General features: G+C 39.3%; 1 protein-coding gene across 7 annotated transcripts in view; it reads right to left on the reverse strand.

Annotated features, from left to right (window-relative positions):
• Positions 1-17,793, reverse strand: part of DMD (dystrophin) — a 2,416,993-nt gene that overhangs the window by 1,386,889 nt on the left and 1,012,311 nt on the right. For all 7 annotated transcript variants that reach the window (XM_075852742.1, XM_075852740.1, XM_075852736.1 and 4 more), the window contains 3 exons: positions 11,709-11,889; positions 4,411-4,556; positions 3,399-3,611 (listed from right to left, as the gene is read on the reverse strand). In XM_075852742.1, coding sequence (XP_075708857.1) covers positions 3,399-3,611; positions 4,411-4,556; positions 11,709-11,889 — 540 coding nt within the window. The remainder of the gene's footprint in view (positions 1-3,398; positions 3,612-4,410; positions 4,557-11,708; positions 11,890-17,793) is intronic.

The raw sequence follows: 17,793 nt of genomic DNA on the forward strand, positions 1-17,793 counted from the left end.
ATTCCGTCTAGATCTGTTTTCTAAGTCTTCCAGATGAAGATGTATCGATTCCTGAGAGGATTTTATGAGATCAATTTCAGTTTTGAGTTCGCCGTGCGCTTTAACCAACTCGTCATGTTTTGTTTCCAGAAGATCTGTGCGAGTGCCAATTGATGTTATTTCCATGGTAAGATCATGCGTCGCTCTTTGTAATTCGGTATTAAAAGAGGTCTTCAATTTCTGGTACAGTGCGTCCATACATGTTGTTAGGTCCTCTTTCGTAAGATGATCCTCCCTGGCCATATCAGGCGCTATTGAGGGTGGGGTTCTTTTTGGAGATCTCTGTGGTAAGGGGACCGAGTCACCCGCCATTGAGGCCTGTGACGCTGACATATCCGAATCCGTATCCTGAAGTATGGAAGGTAACGAATTTCTGCGAAATATATCTGGGATGGAAGATTGAATTGAAGACGCTTTAGAAGACTTGCCCCGCCTCGGCATTGGATCGTATTCAGGGGACCTTATAATCAGATAGGTTGTATGTAGCCTATGTAGGTCCGTGGCAGACAGTTATGCGGTGGGTCAGATCATTGTAGTAAGACTAAGGCATCACATAGAGCTTTTCAGGTGGAATAGTGCAGCACTGCGGCCGCATCTGTAGTGGTTTAATAAGATTTGTTAGTTTAACAGAGTATGAAATGCCTGCCTTGTGTGGCTGTAATGTGCTCCGCTGTGGACTGGTCTGCAGGTGGCTGCCCTCACTAATCCAGGCCCCAGTCTCTCAGATAGTGGTAGGCCGCAGCTGGGAATGTGGCTGAGAGAGTCTCTAATGTCCCCTGACAAGAGGAGAGGGTTCAGTTGTGTCCTGGGGAGTTGAGCAGTGAATTAGGGGAGGTTTGGGAAGCCCACCTGGTATCCTGTGTCTACTGCAGCCAGGTCCGGACGTCCGAGTTCCATCCGGTTCAAAATTTAGTCCCCGGCTCCGGCCGCGTGTGTAGGCCCCGATATCAAACACCTCCGTTTTTGGCCCAAAGGCCCGGATTATGCTCGTAATCGTCCAGGGGTATCCCGTTATGCTGTGGGGTTTCACCCCGAAGCTCGTCCTGAGGAGGATGCCTGCTAGTTATCGCCGGGATGCAGGAGCACCATGTAAGTGCGTCCGTTCTCCTTGCCGTCGTAGCCACGCCCCCACCACTCCAAAAATAGAAGTTTTAATAGCATTTTTTTTTTTTTATCAATTAACAAAATACAAAGTGAATGAACGGAAGATAAATCTAAATCAAATCAGTATTTGGTGTGACCACCAAAACAGCATCAATTCTCCTAGGTACACTGGCACACAGTCTTTTAAGGAACTCGACAAGGAGGTTGTTCCAAACATCTCGGAGAACTAATCAGAGATCTTCTGTAGATGTAGGCTTCCTTAAATCCTTCTGTTTCATCATGTAATCCCGGACGGACTCGATGATGTTGAGATCTGGGCTTTGTGGGGGGCATATCATCACTTCCAGGACTCCTTGTTCTTCTTTACGCTGAAGATAGTTCTTAATGACATTGGCTGCATGTTTGGGGTCGTTGTCCTGCTGTAGAATAAATTTGGAGCCAATCAGACAACTCCCTGATGGTATTGCATGATGGAGAAGTTTTTGCCTGTATTTCTTAGCATTGAGCACACCATTAATCCTGACCAAATCCCCAACTCAATTTGATGAAATGCAGCCCCAAACTTGCAAGTAACCTCCACCATGCTTCACTGTTGCCTGCAGACACTCATTATTGTACCGCTCCCAAGCTCTTTGGCGAACAAACTGCCTTTTGTTACAGCCAAATATTTCAAATTTTGACTCATCAGTGCAGAGCACCTGCTGCCATTTTTCTGCACCCCATTTCCCTTGTTTTCATGAACAGTTGAGTCACTTGGCCTTGTTTCCATGAGGAAGGTATGGCTTTTTGGCTGCAATTCTTCCATGAAGACCACTTCTGGCCAGACTTCTCCAGACAGTAGATGGGTGTACCTGGGTCCCACTGGTTTCTGCCAGTTTTTAACTGATGACACTGCTGGTATCTTCCGATTGCATCTACAGGTCTCAAAAATGCCCGTGAAACCCCAGTCTGCTTTGAAATCTTTGCTGGGAGAGACCTTGCTGATGCAGTATAATTACCTTGTGTCTTGTTGCTGTGCTCAGTCTTCCCATGGTGGACCTGTGACATGAAACTGTCTTCCACAACCTCACCTTTGTAGCAGAGTTTAGTTATTCCTTACCCAGTATTAAGCCTCCTACACAGCTGTTTCTGTTACAGTTAATGACTGTGTTTCAACCTACATATGAAAATGATGATCATTATAATCTGTTTGGTATAACTGGTTAATCATACACCTGAATATAATCCTACAAAATCCATGACTTTGTGCAAGTGTACCTTGAATAATTGATGCTGTTTAGAAGGCAAAGGGTAGTCACAACAAATATTGATTTGATTTAGATTTCTCCTGTTCATTCACTTTGTATTTTGTTACTTGATAAAAAAATATTAACACTTCTATTTTTGAAAGCAATCTTAATTTGCAGCACTTTTACACAACTGCCTAAAACTTTTGCACAGTACTGTATATATATATATAATGATAAAATTGAAAGTTTTAAGAAAGTAAAACATTTTAATCCTTGTTTCAGTTCATGTAAGAAATTCTTTCTTTAACACGGGTCTGGTTATGGAATTTAAAACATGTTAGCAATTTTAAGAAATTAAGATTATATATCTTAATATAAGATATACGATATAAGAAATTTGATTAGGGTGGGTAGTTGGTGGAATAAGGAGAACTGTTAGGTAGGAAACGGTGGAGGTTGCAAAACTATTTCTGCCCAGTGCCTAGGATTCTGGTAATTTTAGTTATGCTTTTATTGAGTTATACTTAACATTTTATAGTGCATACATTTAAAAAATTTACAGCAACCTTCTCCATTAGAAGTTACTTAAAGATAAGTAATGTAAGGCTCTATTTAAGTATATCACTAACTTTGGCATGTTTCTTACTGTTGGATTGTCGGTAGTATAACCTGCTGATTTCAGTGGCTCCTATAACACCCAGTACTTATACGTATTACCATTCCTTTGGTAAGCACAGCATGCTTAATTGAAAGGCATATGTTGGTCTATGAAATGTGCAGTCCTATACTACATTTAAAATCGCATAATCCCTAGACTTGATGCATGCGGCCACAATTGGGTACTGTATCTCACAGATCCTGAATACGGAGCCCATAGAATTCAATGGGCCCATACTACACCCACAGGTTTTTGCATTACGGAGCTAGTCTCCCCTAGAAAATTGCTTCTAGAGCAGAAAATGGAGCTTTACAGAATGATTGTTAAAATGGTATGGGGAAAATATTAATAAATAATAGCAGACATACCTGGAACTGCCTATGTTTGTTGAGTAATTCTTCTAATTTTTGGCATTGTCCTGCTATCTGACTTGATAAGATCTTCCAACGGCTTTGGGCTTGGTCAATTTCTGCGCAGTACTTTTGCTTGACATCAGAAGGTGCTTTGCTAGATAACTCCTCTGCAGTTTTGCTGAGATAATTCATATCAGCTTGATGTTCCTGCAGGGAACTTTGTAAGGCCTGGTTAAAAAAATACAAAAATAAAATGATGTATATATATATGTCACAGTGCCACAAATTGGATAGCTACACTATACTTCTAAGTAACATGACTACATATGTAGCACCGTATTTTTCAACAAAACTGCAGATATTCATATTCATTCTGCTAAAACTATTAGTGACGCTGGCCAGATTTTTTGTGGCAGGGCCTAGCTCATAGCTGCCATTCCAATTCATATCAAACATGTTCAGAATGGGCTAGGGAAGGACTTATGTAGGCTAGTCATGTTTTTCCACACTAAATGTTTCAAAACTTATTTTTATGGGCCTCTATTTGTCCACTGGAGCATTGACATTACTAAACCGATGCCACAAACTTGAAGGTGCATAATTCTGTGGAATATACTTGTAAACAGTATTATTAAAACTTTAGTGCACTGGAGCCGAGCAATGGTCATCAAAATCAGCCCAAGACAAGTATTATTTTCCACATTACTTTATAGTTGAAACTATGCATTTAGTAAGTGAGTGTGTTTCGTCATTTGCCAAATCCAACCCCAAGGGTGAAGCATTTATGGCTCCATAGTCCATTGCTTCTGATGGCCACGCCACTGTGCTTTACATTATCTTTAAAGCTTTGGCAATGTTATACCAAATGTAGCAATGGTTGGGTGATGAAATGCTGAAATTTGCACCTAGGAAGGGGTATTTTAAACATATATTTTTTATCAGGATGCTCTTTGAAAAACAAAGAAAACATAAAACAAGGTAAAGGACATAAGCATAGTATATAGATAGATATCTGAGACATACACACCTTTAGCTCCCTGAGTCTATGTTCCATAATTTCACATTCAGTAACAGTGACCTGAGGTATAGCAAGTTTGGTTTCAGACTGCTGGATCCACAGAAGGATAGTGCTCATTTTCTCCTTGTACTGTGTTGGAGGTAAACTGTCTAAAACTGATGAAAACATTATAAATGAAAATAAACTTGGATTTTAATTTAGTGAATAATTTAAATTACACTTTGAATTTAGTAAAATAAAACTATATATATACTTCTAAATCTGATTATGAAACCATGAATAATACACAAGTGACATTTATATATTTAAATCCATTTAAAAATAACAAGACTCCATAGATGTTTCTGTACTTTGTTTTTATCACTTGAGCTCGATGGGTGGGTGACATCAGTTGCCTAGTCTGTCATTTATTGCAATCAAGGATTACAGATAAAGATCATAATAAATTGTGGTGGATTTTTTTTATTTTTATTAATGAACCCAAATTCATATATCTAGCATTCATTTGCAGAGAAATTTGTGAAATCCATTGACAGATGCATATTGATTTGTGTCAAAAAACAATAAGCAATTCAGCCTTAGGGCTTTTACACATGGCTGTATTATGGATACATTTTGTACAGATCTGTAATACAGCACTTGTAGAAATATAGTATATGGGCCCTTACAAAGGCATATGGACCCCCCCCCCCATGGATTCAAATGGAAGTTAGTTCTTAATCTGTAATTTGGCTAATGATTTTCTGCAATACTAAAATGTTTTCACATTGTTCTGTTTTAGTAACTTAACCATGCAATTAAATGTTGGTTTACAGAATTTACGACTTACAACATATAATTAATATTCTCCACACTAAAAAAATAATTTTTTAAAAAAAAACAACCTAAGACAGCATATACTTATTACTATTAAGCCAATTAAATATTAGAATGTCTTTTATAGGAAAGCTATAATTTGAAATATAACCACAAGTAAATCAAATAAGAAATACATAAAAGTGTTAGAACATATTTTGAGCCCTTAAGATCTCTGGCATAAATTATTTTTATTGAGATACTTTTCCGTGCTAACTTTAGTTGCTCACGAGTCTTTTTCAGTGGAACTGATTTTCTTTAAAATAAATGTCAGTCATTAGGAACATTTTTCATTATTGGTTGGGTTTATATATAGTTGATCCAATATTCTACAAAGAAAAATAAGTAATTGGAAGTCTAAGTTGACTATAAGGCCTCATGCAAACGCCACTATAAAAAATATGTTACCATACAGAACTCAGTAAAGATGTGAAGTGTACACCACTAAAGTTCTATGTGGCACTTTGCTTTTTATTCTTAAATATGGTGTCTAGTACGAATATATTGCTCATTTGTTACTCGTAAGGAGGTTTCACATGAATCTGTATATAAAGATCTGATTTTTCAGTCTCCATTGGGTTCTATGCAGCAAAATCTGTGTCCATGTACCATACAGTACAGTACAGCATCCCACATTATACATAGAGAAAAACTTTCATGCAAAAATATGCATTCACATGGAAACCTGCATAGGATAACATTAAAAGGATATAAACAACTTTTTACAGTTTTGTTTTTTTATTGTTCAATTGATGCCTAAATGCAAAATGATTAGTCTAAATTTAAATTATTCTCCCATTTTGTTGGTGTTGAATCTGTTCCACTTCATGTAGCTTACAGTAGCACAGTGCTAGATATATCAGGATGGAGGGGAGGAAGTTAGACAAAGCAGGCTGAATTAGATTATAGCTAGGGAGGTGGGGACCCACAACAGAGTCTATAGAGTGAAGAGGGAATCACACGCGCTGTGTATGAGTGCAGAGATAGAAGAGAACCCAAGGCATACTCTGCAGGGAGACAGAGGAGATTACACACGCGCGCTCACACACACACACATCATCATCATCATCAGGGGAAAGCAGTATAGGCATAAGGATGTGCTAGCACATGAGAGCTAGTAAAGGTAGCACCATCCTAGAGTCACAGAACAAACATGCAGCATGTACCAATGTGAGGGACCAGCCCACATGAGCCAAGTCTGAGATTAGGAGCAGGTTGTAAACTGTATATCAGGGGGTCTGAAAATGAACAAAGGTGTGGAGATTGCATCCTGATACTTAGTAGTTACCTGGAGTTAAAAAAAGTTGCACTAACACATGTAGACTCATTTTTCCTTGACAAAGGCATTTGTCGCCTTTAAAGGAACAGTGTCATCACAAATTTATTTTTCATATGTTAAAGATGTTAGTGCTTTATTAAAAACGTTTATATTTATTTGTGTGTTTGTGTTTTACTTTTTCTTATTTTTACACGTTTTCTTCCCTATGGGGGCTGCCATTTTTTGTTCCATTTCTGTATGTGTCGATTAACGACACATACAGACATGGAATACGGCAGCCACAGTCCCATAGGGACTGCGAACGGCTCCCGTCCCATCCACTTCTGTGTACGCCGTCTGTGTGGGAACTGCGCATGCGCCGCTCCCACACAGTCCAATTTGAAATTGGCGCCGTCCGGCGCCATTTTCCTGTGGACCGGAAGTCGCGGCCAGACAGTAAGATTACTACTTCCGGTCGCGGCTTCCGGACTTGTGCACTTGGACCAGCGGCAGCAGACGGAGCGGACGGGCCGGAGGGAGCCGCGGTGGCAGGAGCAGGTAAGAGATTTCAATGTATGTTCGTGTTTGTGTACGTTTACTATTGTATGTTAACCTTCTACACTTTGTGTTAGCTCAAAAAATGGCGACACACAGTGTAGGAGGTTAGACCGTTCAAACTCCTCGTTTATCCCGGCACTAGCCAGGATAAAGGAGGGAGGGATGCTGAGAGCTCACTAGAGCGAGAGTTTTTTACCCAATTTTGCAATGCTACAATTTTGGGAATAGCTCCATCTAGTGACCAGCAATGGGAAATATTATAAATCTAATTTATAATATTTCCTGACTCGTGAAAAAAATAAAAAAAATTTGAACAATGTTTAATCACCTACACACTAAATGTTTAATTAAAAAAAAAACAACATGTTTTTCTGGCAACACATTCCCTTTAACTCCATATAATAGATTTGTACTTTACAGTATGGATCCGTAATACAGTCATGAGCATAAGCCAAAATCTCTGTACTTTCTATAACTATGAGAGTATTGCTTCTGAACTTAGAAGACATGACACATATGCCATCATGAAGCAAGTTACTAGAGGTGACCAATAAAGTGAACAAGACTAGTTTGACAAATGACTGTGAATACACAAGAGTCCTTTTGTTTCTGTAATGTGTCCCTTTTCTGTACCTCCACTCTAAAATAAATTTTGAGCATGGCAACAACTTGCATCCTGGAAGTTATAACATATAACTAATTCTATGTGCAGCTGACCTCATAAAGACAACTCCTGTCTATATGTCCTATTAAGACATATGGATGTCATAGAGGGGGGACCTCCCCTTGGTAACAGCAGCTTCTGCTCTGGGGGACCCAGTCTATTCATGGTGATAACAGCTGATCGCTGGGTGTTAGAAAAGCTGGACCCAGCTGATCACCTTACGGTCGTCATTAAAAAGTTGGTCTTCATTGCTTTTTGTCTAAAAATGTTGGCAACTACTACAATTTACTTTTTTACTACTAATGATCCTCATGAATATGTTAAAAAAAGGTTCCAAATCTTTATAAACCCAGTTGGAGATCTAACTATCTATTGTACATTGTATTAAACATTGCATATCTAATATTTCAGGAAAATATCTTATATTAGCCTCACATCTAATTGAAGGGTTCACTCAGAGAAGTCCATGTCACTGCGTATATAATGTCATAATGCAAATGGAGACAGTGCAAGAAAAAGATAATTACCAATTAAATAATCATGAAAATGTGGCATTAACACTAATTAAACTGAGCCATCACACTTAAGAACAATGTTAAATTGCTGCTTTAGTGTGCAGGCTACAAAATGGAAAGATGACTTGGCAAAGCTTTTGCATATCAAAACTGCCTTCCTATAAAGACGCCTTTTATTAAGAATTATTTTTCCTCATTTAAAAGCTAGTTCATTTTGAAAACATATTTTGAAATATAATTTTTTTGAATATGAAACATTAATAAAATATTTTTTTTTCATAAAACCTTCAGGAATAAAATGCATAACATTAATCAGCCAACTTCTTTTGATGCTTAAAAGACACATGTAAGAAAGCATTCAGGCTTAGTTGTGTCTAAATGAAAATTATCTACTGACAAAGAAGGTGCATAAGCTTTATTGAGAAAAAGATATAAGGAGTGTTAGAAGAAAAAAAAATGACATTGGTGGGGATCTATGAGCTGCAGGGCTGGCCTTAAAGGCTATGTACACCTCTGAAATAGTTTTGTGTTTTTTTGTCTTTTAATAAAATTGTCTATCAGTGTGTTTTGTGCAATTTTCTAAATACTTTTTATTAAAAATATTTTTTACTTTTTGAGATACAGCTGCTTTGTATCCTGAATAAAGAGCAGCTGCATCGTGCGCTGAGACCTAAATCTGTCAGGTCAGCTGCACTGACGGATTCAGTGACAGCGGGTTCTGCGTGTTATCGATCACATCTAAGTTATGAACTTAGATGTGATCAGTAACGCTGGACCAGCTGTCACTAAACCCGTCAGTGCCGCTGTCCTGATGGATACAGCTTTCAGCGCTAGTTACAGCTGCTCTGTATACAAGTAAATATATTTTGTAATAAAAAGTATTTAGAAAATTGCACAAAACACACTGATACCATAATAGATCATGCTGTTCCATAGAATGGTATGCAGTAAAAAAAACTCTATACCCCGCAGTATACTTGTTTTTTTACTGTGTGATCCTATGGGAGACATTTCCTACTGTATGTATATACAGTGGGATTGGTCACAGCCTTCCCTTGCAGGTAAATGTTGGGAGTTCCCGCATGATGTGAACATGGCTTTATATCTACATCCTGGCCTGTGTAGGTGAAAAGTTCCAACTCTTTAATGATCTTCTAGCAGATCTCCAACAAAACTAATTTGAACTCTCAATGAAAGATTGGGGTTAGATGCCATTATTCTGAGCCAGCCTTATGTTTGATGGTGCCCTCTGCAGCACCTGCTATTAACCCTCCTCCCCCCAGGTTTAATATATAGTATAAATAAAACACTCATATAGTGCCCAAATAACACTGCCTGAACTAGGGAATTTGCTGCATCCTTTTTAAAGGTTCAGGCACCAAGAATGGGTTCAGAGGGTGCAAGCGCCATGTACACAAATTGCACACAACCCTAAGGCCAGCAACCTCTCAACTATAGTGTACATTGTAAAACATCTTGGGACATTATTTTTTATTTTTCTTATTTTGTTTGTAACTTGCTAACTTTACATTTTTAGTTTACAATAAATAGCAAACATAAGGTTTCAGTAAAATGTTATATACCACTTCACCACAAACTAAAGATCATATTAGTTGTTTTCCGAGAATTCAAAATGAATAAAAAGTATGTTAAAACTTCTCAATGCACTTAATTTCATAATTCCTTACTGTTCTTGCACTGCTGCTGTTCAGGTTTCCCTTTTTACATTTCTGCAGGATAAAGTATTGCCCATCGGGATAACACATCATGTGAGTGGGCCAGACAGGCATGGTCCGCTGCAGCGACATCACCATGGTCTCTGCGGTCGGCCTTCTAATGTTACATGTCAGTATGAAAAAGTGTAAAAAGATGTGGCAAGGGGACCTGAATAGCAGCAATGCTGGAAAATTGTAAAGGTAAGTACAGGGTGGGCCATTTATATGGATACACCTAAATAAAATGGGAATGGTTGGTGATATTAACTTCCTGTTTGTGGCACATTAGTATATGGGAGGGGGGAAACTTTCCAATCTGGGTGTTGACCATGGCAGCCATTTTGAAGTCGGCCATTTTGTATCCAACTTTAGTTTTTTCAATGGGAAGAGGGTCATGTGACACATCAAACTTATCGAGAATTTCACAAGAAAAACAATGGTGTGCTTAGTTTTAATGTTACTTTATTCTTCATGAGTTATTTATGTCATTATGGGTGTCAGGTCCGAGCATTCCTAGATGAACATTTTCCTGGAAAGAGGATTGGTCGTTGTGAGCCAGTTGAATGGCCCCCTAGGTCTCCCGATCTGACCCCCTTAAACTTTTATCTTTGGGGTCATCTGAAGGCAATTGTCTATGCTGTGAAGATAAGAGATGTGCAGCAACTGAAACTACGGATACTGGAAGCCTGTGCTAGCATTTCTTCTGCGGTGTTGCTATCAGTGTGTGAAGAGTGGGAGAAGAGGGTTGCATTGACAATCCAACACAATGGGCAGCACTTTGAAAACATTTTATAAGTGGTCAGAAACTTGTAAATAACTCATGAAAGAATAAAGTAACGTTAAAACCAAGCACACCATTGTTTTTCTTGTGAAATTCTCGATAAGTTTGATGTGTCACATGACCCTCTTCCCAGTTGGATACAAAATGGCCGACTTAAAAATGGCTGCCATGGTCAACACCCAGCTTGAAAAGTTTCCCCCCTCCCATATACTAATGTGCCACAAACAGGAAGTTAATATCACCAACCATTACCATTTTATTTAGGTGTATCCATATAAATGGCCCACCCTGTATATTAAGAATTTTGTTATTTTAACAAGTTTATTTTATGGCTTTCCGCATAATATTGCTGTAGGATGCGATATAGGATAGTATATAGAATATAATTTTTTGTCTGAACCAATGAAAAATTGTTTCTGATAGGCATCTTATTATTGTTTGATTGTTAAATTAGCAAGTAATAGCAGTCACTGTACTAGAGGCTATGTAAGTCACCTCTGCAGTGTGTAAACCAATGCATATTAGGTGTTCTTCTACACATAAATGAATTTGATCATTTTCTTACTTCCTATAAATGATTTTTTTTTTGTGAAATTATGCAGCAAAAAATGAAGAAAGATGTTACGATTTGGCAGCATTTTTTAAAAATATTATAACTAATTTAGCAGCATTTAGATACTCTCTAGGGCTTAGAGTAATAGGAAAATACCAAATCTACATGCCAAATGCCTTCTAATTCAGATTCCCCAAATAAAAGTAGGTTCTTTGTTAAATTATTAAATGCACAAGCATAAATAAATGATAACACAATACGCATTCCAAATGTTATTGAACAAACACGTTTGTTTTAAAATATAAGAGTGATGTATCACAATGCACTATGCAGATCAATCGCTTTAAAGTCATACTGAGCAACATTTCTTAATAGTTATGGATCCGTATGCTTTGCTGTAGCACTTACTGTTCTGAAGCTGTTTTTCTCTAGATTGCAAGTTGGAAAGAACTTGATTATAGTGGTTGAGAAAAGCTGCTACATCTGCATCCAGAAACATTGGCCCCTTTTCCTTTTCTTTCAGTTGTTTTCCCTGAACTTGCAAGGATCCAATTGTAGGCTTAAGAGCTATCATACGGCCGACTTCATCCTGTGTACCAAATGACAGAAAATACACAACTGCATTCAAAGCAATATAAAAATGAATTAAAATGAAAAGAGCCAGTCTAATGACAACATGTGATATGCTTTTTTCCCCATAAAGTTAGGCCTCACACACATGACCGGAAGGATTTTTATTGTCCGCAAATATGAATTCGCAAATACGTATGCACATCCGTAGCCATCCACAATTGTGGAAGCGCCCATATATTTCTATGGGTGAGTCCGTTCCGCAATTGCGGACAAGAATAGGACATGATTATAATGTACAAAGCATGCACTGGCATACGTAAAAGAGAGCAAAAAGCAAACTCTGCCCCTTATATTGGTGTCGGGTTTTGACAACCAAAACAGAAGGGCCAAATGTTTCCCCTTCCATGTTCATTTCATGACCCATTAGCCAATTCTACATTTCCTCGTTTTCTACCAATGTAGTTACTCCGGAGAGTGGAAATCATGCACAGGTTCTCACCACCTATTACCAAACCAGATAAGACCAACCAAGGCTGGGTACCCTGTCTCCAAGGGGCCCATAACAGAAAATGAATTGACTCTTTGGTAAGTAAGCCCTTGAGAGAATGTATAGTACAATCTAATTAACAGTGAGAAATGGTTGCAGAGAGCTTTATTACAGAACACCAGTGCAGCTGCTCTCTCCAATCTCCTGCCCACAACAAAAAATGTAAAACTGAATATCTTGTTGGTAGAAGGCACTAATAATGAGCACCAGTGTTCCTAGTATGCCCTGTAGAGCCCAGCAGTATGACCATGTGCAGAGCATAGAGAGGGTACAATCAATAAATGTTCCTTGTCTCTGGCATCAAAAGAAACCCACTTGCACTACAATTTCTTAGTTTGCATACCTCAACCTATATCAATATAACAAAAAACTTTTAACCCGGCCAAATATATGCAAATATTAAACTTCTCAAAATACTTGCCTTCAAAATGCAAAAATTATTTATTTATTAAAGTGTACCTGTGAAGTTTTTCCCCTTTCCATTTCTGGTTTCAACAAGAAAAAATATGCATATTCTCAATATATTCTGCTTACCTATATCCTATGCTTTTCCTCCTGTAGTCCCTTGTTCACTCGTATCTCTCCCTACTTTGGCCGCTGTGACTTTAGCGTTGCACACACGTTGTGAAGTGGAATCCATATCCAGCTCTAACCGACGCTGGATACGGACTCTAGGAAGTACAAATGCATCTTGGGTAAGCGTGCGCACTCTCGATGCCGTCTGCAGTCAGCAAAGATTAGCGGTCGCTGCTGGCAACATTAAATAGGCAAAAATGGGAACTCAGCACTCTAAGCTATTATGCAATAAGTGGTATTTTATTTCACATATAGCAAAAAGTAGTAATCCAAAAATAGGTTTAACGTTTTGGTCTATACATTCGACCTTCTTCAGACACGGATTACGTCCGTGGATAAGGATACGCGGTGCTTGCGACCTTGGTCGCTGTTAGGTAATGATCGTGATTACCTAACAGCCAATGTGGTCGCAAGCGCCACCTATCCTTATCCACGGACGTAATCCCAGTCTGAAGAAGGTCGAATGTATAGACCGAAACGTTAAACCTATTTCTGGATTACTACTTTTCGCCATATGTGAAATAAAATATCACTTATTGCATAATACCTTGGAGTGCTGAGTTCCCATTTTTTATACGTTGGCATGGAAGCCTACTCACACACCCTTGAAATACGGAGTGCTGCGGGATCAAGAAAGTAACATTGAATAGGCATTTAGCCATCAAATTGTGCAGGAGGAAAATAGGTGCTTGTCTGCTCTTATTAGTGTGCCTTGTTAGTGCCTGTCTATTGCCTTAGAGAAATCATTGGTGGACCAGTGGAGATGAATCTATTATTTTATTGGTGGTGTCAGTGGTTAAAAAACAAGTATACTTACCAAACCTGAGTATCCAGCAATGTGCTATCTCGCCACTGTGTCATTCCCCTACATTGCATTGCCAAAGGAGTCCGCAAGGCAATGTTGAGGACAGACAGAGACAGAAGCTGGAGCTTCTGAAAGATGATTGGATGAGCTGCCAAGCGCATTCACGAGCAGATGCGCACAGCGGTATGTGAACTAAGGGAACTTCTTTAGGCACAGTTCCCTAAGTTGACATCACAACCAGGAAGTAACTGCCCATTTACACGTGCAGACAATGCAGAATTTACATCTATGGCTGCAACAGGACCATGGACGATAGCTCCGGACACGGGTAAGGTAGAAAAACTGTTTATATAGCGTAACAATTGTATTTTCAATCATGATTCAGCTGTTTTTTTTTACAAACTTTGAAGGTACGCTTTATTATATTTACCTTTACAATTTCTTGCTGCCATTGTTTTGGTTCCCTCCGGATAATCACATGAGTGGTCTGGCCGGTTACTGTCTGCATTAGTGACGTCACTATGTTTGTTATTGTCTGGCCTGCTTACATCATGGTCAACACATAGATGTGTAAACATCTGCAGCAATTGACCCAAACAGCGGTGTCAAGGGAGCAGTAAGGTATTCTAAAGTTAAATATATTAAAGGGGTTATGTAAGGACCGAAAATGATTAGCAGTGTACTCAGTGTAATATGTGAGTACACTTGCTAATATACATTCTGATTCCCCGTTGCACTGATTATGAGATTTTGACAGATTTTATAGTGCTGGTGGGAGTCTAGTGGCACAGTGTTTCTTCGTGATGACACGACTCTTCTTCATGTGACCGGTAGTACTCTATATAACTGCTGTAGCAGTGGCGTGAGAGGATGTACCTTAATTTATCCAATCAACTCTACTTATGACAACCAGAAAGTTGTTAAGTGGTTTCCTGATTGTCATAAGTGGTACCCAAGGGACAAAACATGATCCTTGGATACCTGGGAGGGAGATGCTGAAAAAGGGTACAACCCCCATGGCACAGAGCCCATCAGAGATAAACATTTCTGCCAGGCCCTCTACCAAGAAGTGATAAAAAAAAATCCTCTCTGAGGCATACCAGCATTAGTAGCAGCAGGCGTCCTGCTGGATGCTTGAGGATTGTGGACCATCTCTGAGGATTGTGAATCAATGAGAATCAACATGAATCAACGCAGATCATTGTTAAATCCTAAGAACCAGCAAGCACTTGTACTTCATTCACTTACAAAAATAGAATAAAATGTATATACTTACAGATTTATTCCTTCTATTTGTCCCTTTATATATTAAAACGTATACTAGGTACCTTATCCCAGTCCCTAATACCCCATCCACCCCTCCCCTTACTATCCAAAATACTAGGCCCTCTTTACCACAGAAACCAGATATGTAGTGTTTTTTATTTCCTCAGTTTTGTGAACATAAAAAGCATGCTAGCGGACGCAAATGTCATATGTGCAAGCTCCTTGTATCCTAAACTTGGAGTTTAGTTTAGTTTTAGGGTCAGTTTACACAGCTTTTTAGAGATGATTTTGAGGGGAAACCGCGTCGAACGAAGTGCCAAAAAACAGCCCAAATCACCCCCATTTATTTCAATAGGAGACAGAGGCGTTTTTTTTCCCCGGGTGGCTCTTGGTCGGTTGCTGACAAAAAAAGTGGCTTGCTCTTTCTATGAGCAGTTTCCGCCTCTGACATTCCATTGAAAACGATGGGAGGCAGAAAGAACTTGCGATGACCACTTTGAGCTTTTTTTGAGACGTTTATTTGCCTGCAGTTTTTGCATTAGATTCAATGGCTGTGGACAAAAAGCACTGCAAAAAATTTCCACTTGATTAGACATGATTTGGAAAGACACACCCCTGTCTATATAAGGTCCCACAGGTGATTATGCATATAAGAGCCAAAACCAAGCCATGAGGAGGAAAGAACTGCCTGTAGAGCCCAGAGACAGGATTGTGTGAAGGCACATATATGGAGAAGGGTGCAAAAAAAAATTCAGCTTCACTGAAAGTTCCCATTCTTAAATGGAAGAAGTTTGAAGCAACCAGGACTCTTCTTAGAGCTGTCCGCCCCACCAAACTAAGTAACCAGGGGAGAAGGGCCTTGGTAAGAGAGGTGACTAAGAACCCAATGGTCACTCTGGCTGAGCTCCAAAGATTCTGTTTGCAGATGGGAGAAACTTCCAGACGGTCAACTATCACTGCCGCACTCCACCAATCTGGGCTTTATAGCAGAGAGGCCGGAAAGAAGCCTCTCCTCAGTAAAAGACACATGAAAGCCCGCCTGGATTTTTCAAAAAGCACCTAAAGGACTCTCAGACTGTGAGAAACAAGATTCTGTTGTCTGCTGAAACCAAGATTTAACTTTTTGGGCCTCAATTCTAAGTGTCATGTCTGGAGGAAAACAGGCACTGCTCATCACCTGCCCAATACTATCCCTACAGTGAAGCATGGTGGTGGCAGCATCATGCTGTGGGAGTGTTTTTCAGTAGCTGGGACAGGGAGGCTGGTCAGGGTTGAGGGAAATTTGAATGGAGAAAAGTACAGAGATATTCTTAATGAAAACCTTATCCAGAGTTCTCTGGACCTCAGACTGGGCTGAAGGTTCACCTTCCAACAAGACAATGACCCTAAGCACAGAGCCAAGACAAAACAGGAGTGGCTTAGGGACAACTCTGTGAATGTCATTGAGTGGCCCAGCCAAAGCCCTGACTTGAACCCAACCGAACGTCTCTGGAGAGACTTGAAAATGGCTGTCCACCGATGGTCCCCATCCAACTTGACAGGAATTGAGAGGATCTGCAGAGAAGAATGGCAGAAAATCCCCAAATCCAGGTGTGTAAACCTTGTGGAAACATACCCAAGAAGACTGGAAGCTGCCAAAGGTGCTTCAACTAAGTCCTGAGTAAAGGGTCTGAATACTTATCTCAATGCAATATTTTAGTTATTCATTTTCAAAAAAACTTTGCAAAGATTACTAACATTCTGTTTTCACTTTTATTATGGGGTTTTGAGTGCAGAATGATGGGGAAAAATTTGACTTTTTTTTTTTATTTTAGCACAGGGCCTCAATAACATAATGTGAAAAAATTTAAAGGATCTCCGGATGCATTGTAGCTGTAATTGTAATAAGTATTTTTATAGTCATCAGCGTATCTTTTAAAAAAATCTGGAGGTTAAATTGCTTCTGGTGTATATGGTATGTTTTATTATTTTATACTTCTTTTATATTTGAAGCCAGAGACCAGATTTTTGGTGTTTATGATTTGTGCAGTTTTGTGAACAAAAATAGAATGGTGGTGTACACACATGTGGCATGTACAAACTTGTCATACCCTGGACTTTTAGTTTTAGTAAGTATTTTGTGAGTACATTTCAGTTTTAGTCTCAAACTTGAATTGATGACATTTGATGAAAAATTGCATAAAGTTAGCTAAGAGCGTAGTATTTTGGGTAGTATTTTTAAAATTAATAAGCTGTCTTCTTTTGGGAAATACACAGTCAAGTCCTATTATTATGACCACCTCCTACTTTAGACGTCGGCAGCGCATAGCTCATGAAGGCAGTGATGTGTTGTGGGCTAGCTCGGTGGGTATATAAGGTGTGTGATAGGCTGTCTGAACACATATCACCCTTTATTGCCATGGGTAAAAGGGGCGATTTAACAGAGTTGCAAAAAAGGGATGATTATTGGCCTTTGGGCCAAGGGTGGCAGTCTTTTTCAAACAGTGCAGTTTGTGAACTGTTCACATGCTGCTGTGGTGAAAGTGCATCGTGAGTGGACAAATGGCACCATTGGGAATAACCGATGTGGAAACTGCGGAGCACCACGTGCTATTGATGTGAGAGGTGAAAATTGGCTACAAAGGTGCGCGAGTGCTGAGCGACACGGTACAGTGGAGCAGCTCACCGTGAAAATCAACCACGGGGCTACCAGACGTGTGTCTAAAACAACAATTCAAAAAACCCTA

This window comes from Rhinoderma darwinii, chromosome 2 (assembly GCF_050947455.1).
Source record: "Rhinoderma darwinii isolate aRhiDar2 chromosome 2, aRhiDar2.hap1, whole genome shotgun sequence".
NCBI lineage: Eukaryota > Metazoa > Chordata > Amphibia > Anura > Rhinodermatidae > Rhinoderma > Rhinoderma darwinii.